Source organism: Botryllus schlosseri, chromosome 5, assembly GCF_051294905.1.
Source record: "Botryllus schlosseri isolate E-star chromosome 5, Bs_hap1, whole genome shotgun sequence".
NCBI classification, from domain to species: Eukaryota; Metazoa; Chordata; class Ascidiacea; order Stolidobranchia; family Styelidae; genus Botryllus; species Botryllus schlosseri.
Window position 1 is genome coordinate 23,769,192 of NC_137240.1, and position 17,822 is coordinate 23,787,013.

The 17,822-nt window shown below is 43.5% G+C and overlaps 1 protein-coding gene across 1 annotated transcript; it reads left to right on the forward strand.

The window, feature by feature from the left end:
• Positions 1-3,546: 3,546 nt before the first annotated feature.
• On the forward strand, positions 3,547-9,900 carry LOC145440004 (uncharacterized). Its single transcript, XM_080317667.1, has one exon. It carries the CDS (start codon positions 3,547-3,549, stop codon positions 9,898-9,900), a length of 6,354 nt encoding a protein of 2,117 aa, XP_080173793.1.
• The last annotated feature ends 7,922 nt before the right edge of the window (positions 9,901-17,822 follow it).

Here is a 17,822-nt window from a genome sequence, read left to right on the forward strand (position 1 = left end):
ATCCGATTTGTGCGAATAATTATCGAGACGACAGATTTCGCGTCGTTGGTAGGGGCCGTTTACACTTTCATTTGCGTGCCTTGGAGTCGACTTTTATCAAAATACACCAACCCAAACTCTGTCAACAAAAGGAGTTCGTGTATCACCTGAAAATAGTAGCCTACATTGAACGCTCTCTCATTCGAAATTTCAAGCTCGTGACGTCATATTTTGTGATACGATTGTTGATATACAATGTTCTTTCCAATTCTCTACTAGTTGCTGACGAATTCTGAGCTGTTTATGATGAATTGCGTGATTGCACGTGAGGCACGACTGGTCTGTGCCTCACCAGTGTCTCACCTCTCCTTTCGCGATGGAGGATGAAAAAATGTTCAAGTTTAGTCATTCATGAACATCGACAGAAAATATTAATCCATCTTTTCATTAGGGTGGCTTGGAGTCGACTTTTATCAAAATACACCAACCAAGCATGCGCCTACAGAAGGAGTTTGTGTACAATCTAAAATAGTAGGCCTACATTGAGCTTAAGCGCTCTCTCCAGTCTCCGCCCGATCATTCGAAATTTCATGACGGTGACGTCGTATTTGTGATACGATTGTTGATATACAATGACGTCTTTACGTGTTGGAGGGAGTAGTTGCGCTGTCGTAAAAATCCTGTTAGTTTTCACTGTGTCGTAACTTCAATTCTCTACTAGTTGATGACGATTACCCCTGACAAGTGTCAGCCAAAATAATTTTGGGTTTATTTCAATATGAATATACTATTCAAAGAGCAGTCTATGGAACAGAGATAGATATTTGGCTATTCAATGAATTTAATTTACTACTAGTTTACGACAACGTAGAGCTGTAAGCTCCAATCACTTCGTTTGTGTTCAATAAAGGTTAAGCGCACGATCATTGATCGAATGATTGGTCGCTCTCACAACGTTAAACCAGCGCATCGCGAAAAATCCGAACATCTGCAAGATATACAGTGATTTTTATCGACACAGATTACTTGATGACCTGAAATTGACTCGTAAATTTTTCTCCGTGTCACGTGTCAATGCACATTTCCGATACGCCGAGTTAAGTCACGTCATATTTGCAAAGTGGCTCGAGCCAAGTCTAGTCATACGAAAAATATTTAATTATAGTTATTTTTATTTTTCGAAGAATACAAATTGGACAATATCTTGAAAGTGTGATGGGCTAGGGAAAAAGCTAAAGACATTTTCGGATACAGCATGAAAAATATATATGCAATCACCTAGTCACATCATCATTTAAAAAACTGAGGGAAAATTTGTTGACCAGTGTAAAATGAATCAGAAAAGTTACATCCCGGTAATGCCGGGAATATATAACCGAGTGTATATTATTGGGCTACACAATATCCAATATACATACGCCTTTGGTCTCGGGTCTTTGGTAGCGTTGAAGACTGACCCGGTTTATTTCGTTGTCATACGAACTTCTTCCATACTATTATATAAATATCAGATATATAAAATAGTAGGTCACTCGTCTCATATTTATATCCAAGCCCTCGTTATTGCTATCAATATAGCTAACTGCGCCTGACCACAAATTTGCTCAAATCAATCATTGTTGAGGAGATGCTTCGTCGGTCTTCTCCATATCCATGGTATTGCAATATTACACCTGCAAGCAAGGTGTTGAGTAAACGGGTATTAGTCGACATTGCCGTAAATAAATCCCTTAGTTTCCGTTACAACAGGGGTGTCAAAAATACGGCCCGCCAGACGATTTCATCCAGCCAGCGGAGCAATTCTGAGTAGATTGAATTTTTTTTTAGTATCCAGCACATTTGTAACAAATGTTGAGAATATTTGCAGGAAATACTTTCAATAAATATTTGTCCATGACAGCAAATGTCGGGCACGGTCATAGGTAGGGTCGCATTTAAAACAAATACTTGTTTAAAACACTTTTTAAAACATGTTTTAAACGGTGGTTCAAACTAAGGCCCTTTAAAAAGAATTGGGTTTTTTAAAGTTGTAAAATCATGCCTTAATAGTGTAAATACTTTCCAAAAACATGTTGTATGAGCCTATGGACAATTATCCCACCCGATAAAGCCGGCATATACGATATGGGGTGGTTGGTACCATCAAGATAGTCGGTCAAAGGAACTATATTTACCCTATATTTTCAATTGTCAATCCATTATGACGTCAGAATTGAACTTTCGTGGCGTCATGGCTTAAAAACACAATAAAAACATGTTTGAAACAAGGACCTACTTTTAAACATATTTGTTTTAAATTGATTTTTGTTTTAAATGCAAACCTACATAGGCCATAATATAACCACCGACTACGGCGTTGTGGTTTCGCTCTCTCTAATTCGAGAAGGCAAAAAGTGCACACTGAGTTCCGAGTTGTTTTTTTTGGGGGGGGAGGGGGGGAATGGACCAAACAGTAGCTATTCACAAAAGCGAAAGCGCCAATGCGGAACCGTTATATGCAGTTTACATGGAAAATATATTTGTTACAGCATTCAAATATCTATGATCGCACCGCTGTGTAACTTCCCGACCAATATAGGTACCCAGACTTGGGAAGAGAAACCCGACTTGCGCTTTAATAATAATAATCCACATTCCAACGTCCGCGCTTACAGTTAAATATGTTGTATTCCTCACGACTACAGCAAAGGGAGCATCGAAATATGTCAACTTATATCGTCGTTAGCGCCACTGTTTTATCGGTTAATAACTGTAACTGTATTAAACCGGACAATAATCGTATTTTTGCCAATTCCATTTATCGCCAATAAAGGTGTTGCGACTTGCTAAAATAAAACCTCTATCGTCCGTTTATTATCTATTCATGCCTGATAATAAAGTATTGAACTAAAATGCAAGGGCACGAGGTAACATTTTGGAATCAGTTGACTGGTCCGGCCAGTGGGCGATTTGAAGGCTTGAATTCGCGACCCGCGACGCAATTTGAGTTTGACACCTCTGCCATACAATGACATGATTTTTTACCACGAGCCATGTTACGGATGTGCGAAGCAATGAAGTGAAATGAAGAATGATTGTAGGCAAAGAAGATGTAGAAATGGTCATTATAAGCAAAAATAATGTTATGTTTATTCATCATTAGGCTACTGTCACGTTAGTTTTCAGACCGTATCTATGATAACGTCACACATGATCGCCTCGCCGCATGAGGGCAAGTGTAGTAGCACATGCTCAGTCTTTCCGTAGTCGCCGTAATGTAAACAGGGTCTTTTGTCGTTCTTGATTCTAACTGTCACTATTGTGATCTCATATTTAGAGTATTTGCCAACGTAATTTTTAACGATATGCTATAGTCTGGGTTGTTTGATCGTCATTCTACAATACACACAAAGGGGAACTTATTGTGTCTGGACTATATGCAGTCAGTTAATCATACTGAGCCAGTCATTACTCGCAACGATTGCTCCAGTCCAACTCGCCGTCGAGTTGTATCAGTCTCTGTGAAGGACTGATTGTGTCAATAACAAGGACATAAGTTAAAAATTACGAGAGCTGACGGACCTCGATATGGATCGAACTGGAGAAGCCGTTGGTCAACAGGAGTTGAACAAGCAGCATATCGACGAAGTCCTGGAAAGTTCCAGAATTGCTTACGAGGAAGCTGAACACGCTTTCTCCTCAGCTATACAGAATGCGTCCTCCATTGAAAACGTTGTCAAGTGCAACGCCGAACTAGACGGACGATGCAATAAACTCCTTGATGAGTTCTACAGATTAATTAAAAAAGCAAAAATGGATCCTGCTCTGCAAGAGAGCGTCTCGCAAATACAAGGACTGTTGTCGACAGTCGTACAGGGTCAGCGTCAGGCCCTCCGCGTTTTCCAAGACTACCGAGATGTAAACGTAAACTCTTCTTCCAATATCACACTTGACTACATTAAGCCTCGAACTTCAGAAACACCGGCAAGTCTTCATTCGGTCACGTCTTCCAAAAAATCATCCGCAACACACAATGCGAGACTAGCGCTCGAAAAAGTGAAACTCAGACAAGAAGCAAGAAAAGCTAAAGAAAAAACCAGAAAAGCAAGAATCGAAGCCGAAGAAGCTAGCATCGAAGCTGAACTTGAAGAAAATCTGGAGATTCTCGAAGCTACTTCGAACTTGAAAATCGCCGAAGAAGAAGAATCTGAAGGTGGTTCCGTCGGAGCACGGGCACCACTTGTCCTCGACGTGGACAGCGGAGCTGTGAGTACTGAGCCTTTAGATTTGCCCGCTACTCAATCATCGAGTTTCGTTACCTGGGGATCGCCTGCATCTGCAACAGTCAGTAGTGCTGGGCAGAGGCTCGCCACCGAGCCGGCGGTAACCCTATCGTTGACAGACACTCGTCAGTCAACTGCATCGGCTGGTACACAAGTCGCACATGATCTAAGACAAACCCCTAACCGTAGTAGTCGGCTGTCCGTCAGCTTCGCAGCTGATGATCCTAGTAGCCAGGCTCGAGAGATAGGCACACAGCCCCAGCCTGCTCATTCGTGTTCGGAGGCAGCCACTCCCTCGTATTCTCAAAGTACCCCACAGTGGCAGAGCGATCGCTCTCTCACCGATCCCAATTCTCGTTATCGCGATCATACCGTGTCGTACGCGCACACCGATCCAACCTCTCGCTATGGCGATCGACCCGCCGATAGTCATTCCGTGCCATATGGGCACGCCGATCCAACCTCTTATTATCGCGATCAAACCTCCGATAGTCATGCCGTGCCATACACGCACACCTATCCAACCTCTTATTATCGCGATCAAACCGACAATAGACATTACGCGCCATATGAGCACACTTGGCACAGTCCTCATTCACGCGACCAAACCGATTCTAGTTATTATCGCCCGCATGGGGATCATGCCGCTTCTATTCCACCGTACGGTTCTGCGAACTCGCATAACGATCCTTGTGCCATGTCATTAAACAGTATGCTAGGCTCCATGAAACGTGGGATGGACCTACAGACCATAACAATCTCAAGTTTTGATGGTAGCCCGCGAGATTACTACCGTTTTATCGATGAATTTGATTCCGCTTTCGAGCCTGTGAATGCGCATCCTAGTGAGAGGCACTCAGCCCGAACCAAGCTAAATAGATTGATCTCGTTTTGTACTGGTGATGCGAAGTCTTCACTTTCTGGCTGTCGTGCTAATCGGCATGACGAGGAAGCTTACTCGCATGCCCGCAAAATTCTGTACGATAAATTTGGCCGCGAAAACTACGTTATTGATGCATTCATTGATAATTTAACTCAAGATGATCCTGTTGAACCTAGCGACAGTAGGGCGCTTCAAAAAGTATCTGACGAGCTCAGAACGGCCAGGTACGTCCTTGCACAACTTAGAGCAAAAGCGCAAGTGAACGCGCCAGGCGTTTTCGACAAAATAGTAAAGCGCTTCCCCAAAAACTTTATGACAAGATTCACGAACAAGTACAATGATACGATGAAAAACGGCATCGAACCAACCTTTGACGACTTCGTCGACTTTGTCGTGAGTGCAGCCGATATCGGGAGAACTCGCATGGGAAGACTCGTAGCCAACATGCCGACCGCCAGAGCCGCAAGATGCACCACGCAAGTGAAAGTGAACGCAACGTCCGTCGAGCGCCCCGTCGGCGCCTCCAACGAACATCGACAAAGCAATTCGCAAAGAGCGCCGCCACCGCGCTGTCATCTCTGCAATGGCGCACACCAGATCTACAAATGCGATGTCTTCCATAAAAAGACCCCAGACGAGCGTAAAAAGTGCGTGGAAGAAAAGCGGATCTGCACCACCTGCCTGAATTACGGGCATGACCCCCGCACATGCAAGTCAGAACGCAAGTGCTACATCGACGGCTGCAACTCATCGCATCACACCCTACTCCACTGGGGTTTCCAAAATAAAATATTCGCCGACGTCAACACGATGTCCTCCTCGCTAAACGGGAAAGTGAATCCTGTGCGGTTAGCCGTCGTACCGGTCATAATCACCTCCCCCGATTCAAAAGTTAGAGTGACCTCTAACGCATTCCTAGATCCAGGCTGTGGCTCTATACTGTGCACAGAGCGCCTGCGCAAAAAATTAAATATACATGGTGATCGTATTGCTTGTCGAACCAAAACAGCTACGGGCACCGCCGAGGGGGAGGTAGAAGTGGTGGCCCTTGCCGTCCGAGGCCTTGATCAGAGCACGGTGATTGATTTAAATGAGGTGCTTGCCTCTCCCCACTTTCCTGATGTGTTCAATCACTCTCCAAATGTTGATACCATTTCTAAATGCACTCACCTCAGCCACATTAATATACCGGTTTCCGACACAAATGATGTCGACTTGGTTATTGGGAAAGATTTCCTAATGCGCTACCCCAGCACTGAAGTTATCAAGCCTCAGAATGGCTTGCCCGGGGCCGAGCTTTCGGTTTTTGGTTGGTGTCTTGGGGGCTCAGATTATACCATGGCGAGCTCCGATTCCGAGCCTAATAGTGCCAATTTTATCGATATTAATTTCGTACACGTTGATACACGTATGTCTAAGCATTTCGATTCGCGTACATTGCCATTGTGTTCTAGCTGTAACGCTGATTTTTCGGACATTTGGGTTGACCCCTACGAAACTCAACATTCGATCGACGATGAGCGCGCGCTCGCCGTAATGAAAGACACGTCACGCATACTGAACGGTCGTTTCCAGGTAGGCCTTCCGTGGCGGACGAAAGACGTGAAGCTCCCGTGCAACAGAGCAGCTGCTGAGAAATCGCTCGAATCCCAGCGCTTGAAATTCGCGAAAGATCCCGAGTTCTTTCGAAAGTACAAAGAAAAAATCGACGAGTATCTATCTCGAGGGTACGCTCAAGTTGTTCCGCCAGACCTGCTGCCCTCCTCCGATCGAACGTTCTACCTCGTCCATTTTCACACCCGACAACAAAAGATGCGAATAGTCTTCGACGCAAGCCGCAAATTCTCCGGTATCAGTCTAAATAGCCAACTGCTCAGTGGCCCTGACGTGAATTCTTCTCTCATCGGGGTCCTATGCCGTTTCCGTATGGGCAGACACCCTTGGGTTGCAGACCTCGCACAGATGTTCTCGAGAATACAAACCTATCCAGAAGACTCGGACAGCTTGCGATTCCTCTGGTTCGCTGACAGCAAACTAGATGGTAGAGCAACCGATTACCAGATGACATCTCACGTATTCGGAAGCACGTCCTCTCCCTGTGTTGCACAATTCTGTCTACGACAGATAGTCTTACAAAACGGCACGAGCGCCGCCAAGCCTACTCTCGACTGTATCTTGCGGAACACGTATGTCGATGACATACTACATTCGTCAGATGATCTCGAGACCTCTATCAAGACCGTCGAAGAACTGCGAACGCTTTTCGCACATTACGGATTCAATCTGACGAAATTTGCCAGCGGTAGTTCTGTGATTATGTCCCGGATTCCCGGAGAAGCCCGCGCTTCCAATCTGGTTGATCTCGACTTCGCGAATTCAGATAACGAGCAAACGTTGGGTGTTATCTGGAACATGAATGAAGACACACTCCGTGCACGGACTAACATCGTACCTAAGCCTTTCACTCGCAGAGGCATCGCAAGTCAAATCGCTCAGATCTATACTCCTTTCGGATACCTGAGCCCGTTCCTGTTACCAGCAAGGGCACTCCTACAGGAAATTTCTCGTCTCGACCTAGATTGGGACACACCGATCGACGAGAGCTTCAGTGCGAAGTGGACCAAATGGGTCAACTCGCTTCCGGAACTCGAAAAGCTTTCTTTTCCCAGGTGTTATAAACCACCAGGATTCTCGCCGGTGAACATTCAACTACACTCTTTTGCCGATGCTAGTAAATCCGGATACGCAGCCTGTTGCTATTTTCGTTTCGAGGACTCTGACGGCAACGTCCACGTGTCGTTTGTCAGAGGCATCTCCAGAGTCGTGCCGCAGAATGCTCCCAGCATTCCCAGACTGGAACTCACGGCTGCCGTAACCTGCATCAAGCTCGCCCGAGACGTTATAAAAGATGTTGACTACAATATCGACACTGTTCACTACTGGACCGACAGTACCTCGGTGCTCCAAAGCATCAGGAGCACTTCAGCCCGATTCGACACTTTTGTACATCAACGACTACTCAAGATTCGTGCTCTGTCGCGAGTCGATCAATGGCAGCATGTTGCCTCCGCCAACAATCCAGCAGATATCGGCTCACGTGGCGTAATGCCTCATCGTTGGCAGCTCGCAAGAATGTGGTTCGCGGGCCCCGACTTCTTGCTCCAGCCTGCCGACTCATGGCCTGGACACAACAAAGCTCACCGTTCCGCAACAAAAATCGAACCAGTGTTTTCGATAGACGTAACACCTACAACGAGATCGCTGGACGACTACCTGAACAGTTTCTCCTCTTTCACGAAACTCGTCCGCTCGACCGCCTGGATCTTACGACTACGTTCTGTGCTGCGCAAGAAGACAAAAGGCCCGTCTGGAGACCCGCTGCTTACACCGCGCACCGGTTTCCTCACCGTCGATGAGCTGGAGGAAGCTACAAGAGAAATTGTTAGACTTGTGCAAAGCGAGTCGTTCCCTGGTGCCACCAAACCGTTTCATGACAACGCGCGCGCCGCCGATCAGTTTCTCGTTAACAAAAAGCTTGTTCCCAATTCTTTGGCTAAATTGATACCGTACGTTTCAAATGGGGTTATGCGTGTAAAAGGCCGACTGAATCGCTCTCAGCTCCCGGAGGATGCAAAAAATCCTATGATATTGCCTTCCGGGCACCATGTCACTCGCTTGATCATTCGCCACTACCATGTCACGAATGGCCATTGTGGCACGCTACAAGTTCTGTCCCTAATTCGAGAAAAATTCTGGATCATGAGAGGCCAGACTTCCATTCGCAAAGTACTCAACAAATGTATATTCTGTCAATGTCGACAAGCGACTCTAGGCTCCCAATACATGGCCGACCTCCCGCATTACCGCCTCACGCCACACAAAAATGTTTTCAATTACACAATGGTTGATTATTTTGGTCCGTTGTCCTGCCGACGCAATCGCACCGAGCTCAAGCGTTACGGCTGCGTATTCACCTGCCTATGTACCCGTGCTGTCCACTTAGAAGTGGTCGAATCCCTAGAAACATCAGCCTTTCTGATGGCATTTTTCAAATTCTGTGACATCCGGGGCAGGCCAGCCCACATTTTCAGTGACAACGCTACAACCTTTGTTGGTGCGCAAAAAGAACTTGCGAAGGCTGTCGGTAATCTAAACTCAAAGCAAGTGGCCTCGTCCCTAGCCGACAGAGGCATCCAATGGCACTTTTCGCCCAGTCTCGCCCCGCACTTCAATGGCTGCGTCGAGCGAGTAGTAGCCCTGTGCAAACGTGTTCTTTATGCTCTGAATCACAATGCAGTATTTCACGATAACACATTATCTGCACTGTTTTATGGAGTCGCTCGTATTTTAAACGATAGGCCATTGACGCCACTTTCCGATGACACAGGAGATTTACCGTGTCTGACTCCCAATTCAATAATTCTCGGAAGGCTTGACCCCTCTGTCCCAACTCACAAATTCTGCAAAGCAGATGACTATTCCAAAAATTGGCGTTGTGTACAGCGCAAACTCGATCTCTTTTGGGAAAGGTGGTTAAAAGAGTACCTACCATTGTTGCAATCTCGCTCCAAGTGGCTTGACCAAACGCCTAACTTCAAAGTAGGAGATGTAGTCCTCATGTCTGACTCAAATGCGCCCCGCGGCAAGTGGCCCAAGGCTATTGTTGAGGAGGTCTTCCCTGATAAACACGGATTGGTGCGTAAAGTTACTGTACGTACGCCCATTGGTACTTATAGTCGCGACATCCGGAAATTGTGTCGTCTTGAACTGGAATAACCTTCCCTTTCTTATTGCATGCTTTCTTGATCTTGCCAATTTTACATCGCAGTTACTCATGATGCACCTTTTCTGTACATTGCCGTCGCTTGCTGATGCTGTATTAGCTTTCTGTACATTGTTCCTGGTTTGTATATTTCTTCACTCCCCGATTGTCTTCATTATCTGAAAACCTCCGTTCCTTCATTTGTTCCTGTGTCTCAACGATAACTGCCTTTTGCAATTATGTTTTGCCACGGGGGCGGCTATGTCACGTTAGTTTTCAGACCGTATCTATGATAACGTCACACATGATCGCCTCGCCGCATGAGGGCAAGTGTAGTAGCACATGCTCAGTCTTTCCGTAGTCGCCGTAATGTAAACAGGGTCTTTTGTCGTTCTTGATTCTAACTGTCACTATTGTGATCTCATATTTAGAGTATTTGCCAACGTAATTTTTAACGATATGCTATAGTCTGGGTTGTTTGATCGTCATTCTACAATACACACAAAGGGGAACTTATTGTGTCTGGACTATATGCAGTCAGTTAATCATACTGAGCCAGTCATTACTCGCAACGATTGCTCCAGTCCAACTCGCCGTCGAGTTGTATCAGTCTCTGTGAAGGACTGATTGTGTCAATAACAAGGACAGCTACATAAAAGTCACAGAGACGTCTTATAACTGAATTAAGCAGTCTGAAGTTCTCACACGGCAATGTGGGCTTGCGATTTTATATCTGGGACCGTCGGCATATGGAGGCCACGAGGCCATTGTCGGGCTGGGGGGGGGGGGGGGGGGGCAATATGTGCTTGCATTTTATGACGTAATCAGATGATGTAGGTTAGTAGCCTATAGGACCTCCTAAAGATACGTGTATGATCACAAAGATCCAGGCATTTTATCAAGGCGGGATGCGATGTGTGCAGAAGGCTATAATTTAGAGATTGCTGAATACAGCTGATGCCGAGCATTATTTGTTGTGTGATGTCGATGATTGGAGAATATTCCTGTGGAATCACACCGCGGCCTTCTACTCATTGACTTGATTATTACCCTGATAAGTTCAGAACAGGGCAATATTGCGATACGAAACATATAAGAAACCGAAAGGACTTGATGAATTCCATCAATCAAGCAAGCAATACCTTCCACTGTATTTTAGTATTGGGCTGGTTGAGTCTCATTGTGTTGTGGTGAAGAAAGTGATGCCAGTTTACAATTTAAAATAAGGATCAGATATTGCAGATGTTCGGTACCGAGTTCTCATTGCAATATACGCTCTAAATCAATATTTTCCAACCTTTTTCTGTTCGCGGCCCACGATTAATTCAATTTTCATTGTGCGATCCACATTAAGATATCACCGAATGAATATGAACGTAATTGAACACACATAGCGCGGTATGAGTGTGGCTAGACGCCGACACGTGACATTACGCGACAATTCGGGAATACGAGTAGGCCTATATGTCACTACACGAAACACATGATTACAAACGACATATCGCGTATCCAATCAGTAATTATCCTTCCTTTACGTCGAACACGAAAGAGTTCCGAGTAGCTTTGCATTGCGACGCTGGAATATGCCTTTCGCTTGAGATCAGGCCATTGTCGGCTTAATTATCACCTACAAAGACTGGATGAAGTGATTCCCTTTAAACCAGAGGTCTCAAACTCAAATTTGCTCGCGGGTCAATTTCCTACTTTTTGGATGGCGCCGCGGGCCGCAGGACCCGTAATAGGGGAATTCAATGTATTTTCAAATTGACCTTATTTGATGGGACCTTACAGACTAACATTCAACACGCATCGTAAAAATGTGATTTACTATTGTGAAGTCACGCCTGTCACGAAAAAATTACATTTTTAGATATTTGACTACAATTGTTGCTGTACTTGGCATAGTTTGTCAAAATAATTAGTTGTAGATACCATACGAGAGTACAAATCCATCAGGACATCGTAAAAGCTGTCGCGTTAGAACTTTGCAGCTATAAGCGGGCATTTGACGTGCCGCAATTATAGGTAGAATTTTGGAATTTTACAAACATTGATCTGATATCAGAGCATTGAAGCAGCACAGCCTAATCCGGGTCTCGGGTATACTCCTGATAACTGGGCTATTGGTCATGTCATTACCAAAGTCAAGTTATATCAGTGTTATATTTGCCTTCGAATATTAGAACAGTTCAATACCAACTTGAACATAATGATTACTGTGCCATGGCTAAAGAAATGTTCAAACGCGGTAGAATCCATTTGTGTTACAGCTGTGAATCGTATAGGCTACGACTACTTTATACTCGCCACACTTAATTGGCGATAATAACATGGATAAAGTTACCCAAGATGACACAGGATGTAACCAACTATACATCAAGAGGGCAATATAATGCCAATGGTTGCCATACCGACCTGCTTAGATATCTAAATAAGCTAAGAAACGCAAGCTACGACCTTTTGATATTTTACTATTTTCCATACCAGTTTGATAGTTTGTTGCGTCCGTGGCTGTACCAAGTCACGGCGTTCCGCGTCACGAAAGCCCTTCTTTGATTGTATCTTTTGACGCGACTCAACTCGAGACATTTTTATTTTATCACCCATTAAGTCCGAGTTCGAGTAATTCTACAAAAGGTTCGCGCCCAAGTCCAAATCACAATTTTCGGTACGAATCGTCAACGGGTCATGTTTAAACACTATAAACAAGTAATGTCACGTAATACGTAATCTTCCACTGCGTCGTAACTTTTGAAAGTGATGTAATAGTGAAGTTTGATGAGTAGTTTTTGGCTTCTGGAGTAGTTTTAAAGCAAATTATAAGTTCTCAAATTGAAAAAAGATTGGTAGGTAAATATTGTCGAATACTTCAAAATCCAAAATGCCGTCGCGGGCCGCGTGTTTGAGACCTCTGCTTTAAACAATGTTTGTTGCCCGATACCGTCGATTATTATTTAATGAATTGTTTGAAGTAGGTGCGGCAACGTGCGTATCTGAAACGGTAAATTGGAAAGGATAGTCTCTTATATACAGCAAAATGATTAAAAAACTAATGCATGTTGGACCATGTGATTCGGTATGTCATGGAAACACGTCGCATTGTATAAATGTTTATGTTTATGAATTTGGATTGTAGTGTAACTACAGATCATTCAAATCTGCTTTTGTAAGTGTCTGCCGATGCTTTTCTCTCGTTCTGTTATTTATTGCATAATAAGTTTGTGTAGTTGTCAAATGCGTGCGGTGGTGTGACGCAAAAAGGCTTTAATGTGAAAAGCGTCGCTATTTCTTCTTCCTTTGTCTTGAACAATAATAATAATAATGCATTCCGCAGTTTAAATGAGAACGTGTCATTGCTCGTCTGATCATGATAACATAAGTTGCTTCACATCTTTGGCAAACTGAGTAGAAAACTATAACATTTACCGACCTAGTTGAGAAGCACTGCTCGAAATCACTCCTAATTCTTATTCCGTAGATGCATATATGCATGCTGGCTCGCGATTAAAATAGCAACTGTCAAAACAGCCGTTGCCACAATGGTCAAGCATTCAAAAACACGATACATTCAAGTGTGTCGCATTAGCGAGAAATTCAAAATCACAACTGCTGGCAAGCCAGCGAGTCACTTTAATAACACAAGCTAACATAAGCGTTATACCTGACTCTAACATAAGCAAATCTGACCCCTAATCCCCGACTCCTTATTTTTAATAGTCAGCTTTTATGACACTGACTGTACGCGTGTCAACAAGAAATTCCTGAAAATCACGAATCTAGAAATAGTGGGACTAACCATCGATTCGTCCAATGCAAAGCTGAATGTAATATTTTTCTTCGGCCAAATTGAAGTCTTTTATTTCACCAGAGACGTTTTTGCTGACACTCGCTGGTCTGGTAAATGAACAGCTTGCGAGTCCATTTTCTATAGTTGCGGTCACATTCTCAAGCCGAGCATCCTTCAAAAGTTTTCCATGAGAATGAATCAATTGACTTACTACAACATTTAAATTTATTGGCGAGGGCCAGATATCGTTACAGATGAACAGATCTGTCAACGATTTAGCTGGTTTGGACATGAAATTGAGAATGATCTTGTAGGCTATTATAAGTAGACGTAATTCATACGACTTTTGGATAATTGCTAGCAATGTGCAATCGGGTGTAAGGCATAGATTGATCTGGATTTGGATTCATTCGGACTTGGATTTGAAGCTCCTGTCCAGAACTGTATTTGGAAAAAATAAATAAAATATGCCTTCCTTCATTATACCTGAAAAGTGAAAAATACTCACACATTGTTGGTTATGCGTGAAAATAATACAGTGCTACTTAAGTTCTCGAGTTCTCTATGTTAACAAACGACAGAGAATTTATTGGCAATAATAAATGTAAACTGGACGCCAGACGGGCTATGTGGCAGGCCGTTCAAATGTAAAGTTCGATGTTCCTAAAACTTCAATAGTTCAAATTGAAAACTTACAAAGTTCTCCAAATCTGTAGGAATTAACTGTGCGGTTATCACTGCTGACTGCAGTTTTTACCAATGCAGTAGTATAAGTCCGCGTCTTTCAATCCATTAAGTCGACCGAATGCCACACCCGCGTATGAATTTGCTCCACTTCCACCGGATATCGTCATCACAAATTTTCGAGAGTGAGCGTCCTATGATGCAGAGAAGAAGACACTGTTAAAAAGTATGTTGCCAGCGTTCGTGAGTACATCGCAGCGTATATTTTTTGAGCAGGGGTGGACAATTATTTTTTCCGGCGGGTCAAACGTGATGCAGAAAATATGTTGAAAGGCCGAGACAAAAGGCGTGCAGACATGTTTCTAAATTGAAAGCAATAAATTACATTGTTAGCAAATGCTGCTGGGTGGCTGAGTTTATATTAGGTTGCGTCCCGATTTCTGTGTGGCTTGGTAAAATAGCCTCGATGTTTTGCTGTGGACGACTACAACAACCGTATCAGCCGAGTGTGCGTATGTATTTCACTGCTCGCTTTTTCTCATAATGCCGACTCATATTATATTCCATAAACACGGAGAACTGCTCGGTGCTCATCACAAACTGAAAAGACAGTTTCGCGGATGACTTCAATAAACAAATATTTAGGGCTCCAAATCTTGTTGAAATGTCGGCTCTCAGTCGCACCTCTCATTGCTCGACATAACATCGTTTGTGAGTGAGAATGACCGCTGCTCACGAGCACTGATTTCATTATTTTGCGAACTGGGATTTAGAGTAGGGTTGCCATACGTCCGGAATTTCCCGGACATGTCCGGAATTTCACTGAAAAATCTGCGTCCGGGAGGAATTTCTAAAATATGCCTAAATGTCCGGAATTTTGAAGGGTTGAAGTAGGCTCAAAATTTTTTCGTAAATCAACATAAACAATATTTTTTTCAAGCAGATTTATGATATTCGAAATTCTTCTTCGCGCTGCGCGCGAAGTAATGCAACGTATATTGATATTAGTATGGGCAACAGGCACCACATTCGCCAAAAAATGCAATCAAAATAAATATAAATTACCATCATTTACTGAAATAAGTCCAATGGTAATCGCAATTATAAGCAAACGGTATAGTACTAGAGTTGGTCAAGGCCGATTGGATGCTTTAGTCACAGATAGTGGTTCCAAATCTTGGGGTCGTTTACCTTTATCTTGGGATCGCGATGATGTTGGCGTAATCACCGTCCTAGGCCGGGAGTAAGTTTGGGCAGCTTATCAAGTTTTTATCTGGGACACGGAACATATTTAAGTTTGAAATGAGGTCGCGACTATTAAAGGTTGGAAATCACCGGATGTGCAACCTGCTGGTGCTTTTTATGGTAGCCTAATGGAAGAATCAATGTTATTGAAGAATTCATTCATAAAATTTCACAGCCAAATGCATATAGTATAATTGCCCAAGAAGTTACATCGATTACCCTATGCTGGGTTAGATATCAGTGCTTTTTTTGGGCGGAAGGGGGCCGAAAAAATGTTGTTTTGGACCTGATTAAAATAGCCGCACCGACCTAACAGTATATAGCAGGGCTGTCAAACACAATCCAGTCATCCGGCCAGTGGAGAAATCTATTGCACACCATAGCAAGTAGCAATCACCAGAGCTCACATTACAGAGGGCCCAATTCATGACCTATGTGCTCCACTCCATTCCTATATACAGTCGTAAGGCAATGCTTTGCTAGTGTGACGTCATATTGACACTCAATGTGTAATACCTCATTTCTAAATCCGCTAGTCGGCGCTAAAGAGTGTCCGGAATTTACATCAAAAAAATATGGTAACCCTAATTTAGAGACGTATGAGAAAATTCTCGAATATAAAATTCGGCCTATACACTATGAATTCGAGGTAATTCGTGCGTAAACGTGAAAAAAATTTCAGTTGACCGCACCTTCGCGCCCCCTTCAGATGCTTTCACGCTTCCCAAGGAGGCGCAACTCCCAGTGTGAGAACCACTGAGTTAGGTGATGATGAAGTTCTCGTATAGCGATCCGACACATTTTCTGTGGCAACTCTACTGTAATATTTAAACAAGTTTTGAACACCATCGATCACAGTCGACACGTAGGATGGATATTAGATATACCATATATTGAATGGTACATATCATGCTATAAACATTATTCAGTTCACGACTGTGTGATTCTGTATCGTGCATTTGTTCATATCATTTTGACTGTTGCGAGAGCATTGACGGGATTCGCTATTTTGTAATACGAAGAAAAGTCTTTCACAATACCAGAAAAATTCTTCAAGTTTGATAAAACGGGCCCGGATGTTGTTGTTAAGCTGTATGAAATTCAGCACAAAGCAGTATGGTGTCTTTTAACGAATTTAACGTTTTAAAGCAGCGGGGTTAGTAGTTAATGCCTTGACAATCGGGATCAGCAGCTTCGCTGTTTTGAAATACGTCTTGATCTCGCGGCACCCTTTAGCATTCCAGTAGGCACCCGGGCTGCGAACTATTGAATTAGAGCATGCGACCCAACCACACATGAATGAGCATCGCAGTATTATATACAGAAGTAATTTTATTTAGTCAATGACTGCTGTAGTTGCCCATCCCTGAGTTAGTCATCTGCATTCACCAAAATATTTTCTATTTGTACTCCATATGGTTTACTGGATATCTAGAGAGCCGAAATATATGAAATATTGTTTCTCGTAACTGTTCAAGTCTAGACGTCTTTAATAAAGCACGGAAATACATTGTAATGCACTAACATGATTTCTGAGGCAGTAATGAGTCACTCACGATATATTTATATCCGTAACCTTGGTCACGAAGTCAGAACAGATACGGTCGTGCACACGTATGATTCGTACATTCAGGTAGGTTTTAATGCATCCGCAAGAAATTGTTATGATCAATGATAACTGCTAAATATGCAAAACTACTGCAAGCAGGGCACACTACAACTTCGACTGACGTGATATGGTTAAAGGGGCACTGCGCTCTAAAAATGATGTGGTCTCAAATTGAAGATAAAAACAAACAAAAATTTTTGGCCGCGGCCATTTCCTTCAGAACGCCACCGTAATGGAGCAGCAATTTATTGAAATTTCTACAAGACCAGCTGCCGCGGCTGCTTAACCCGTTACATGGCACGATATCTTCACCGTCGCACTTGCTCGACGCGATCAGTCAGTCACGCAGAGAACGAATTTTAGATAGTTGTTAGCCGATGTTATGAAGGAAAGGTGTCTAGAACATGAACACTGAACAGTCGTGCGAAAGCACCGCTTTACGTCAATTCATATTGCATGATTTTAAACGACATTTTACGATATCGCATCACGCGCGTAGCCTACCTGACAGATGCGGGGATAATTAACTGATGCTTTGCAAAGGACAAAGTTAAGAGTCACCCCCTGTTCAAGTTGATAAATGTGATAGTGACTTGACCCATTGACACGTA

Bases quoted from the DNA above. Each gene is read 5' to 3' on its own strand.
- LOC145440004 (XM_080317667.1), top strand. From the start codon at position 3,547: ATGGATCGAACTGGAGAAGCCGTTGGTCAACAGGAGTTGAACAAGCAG.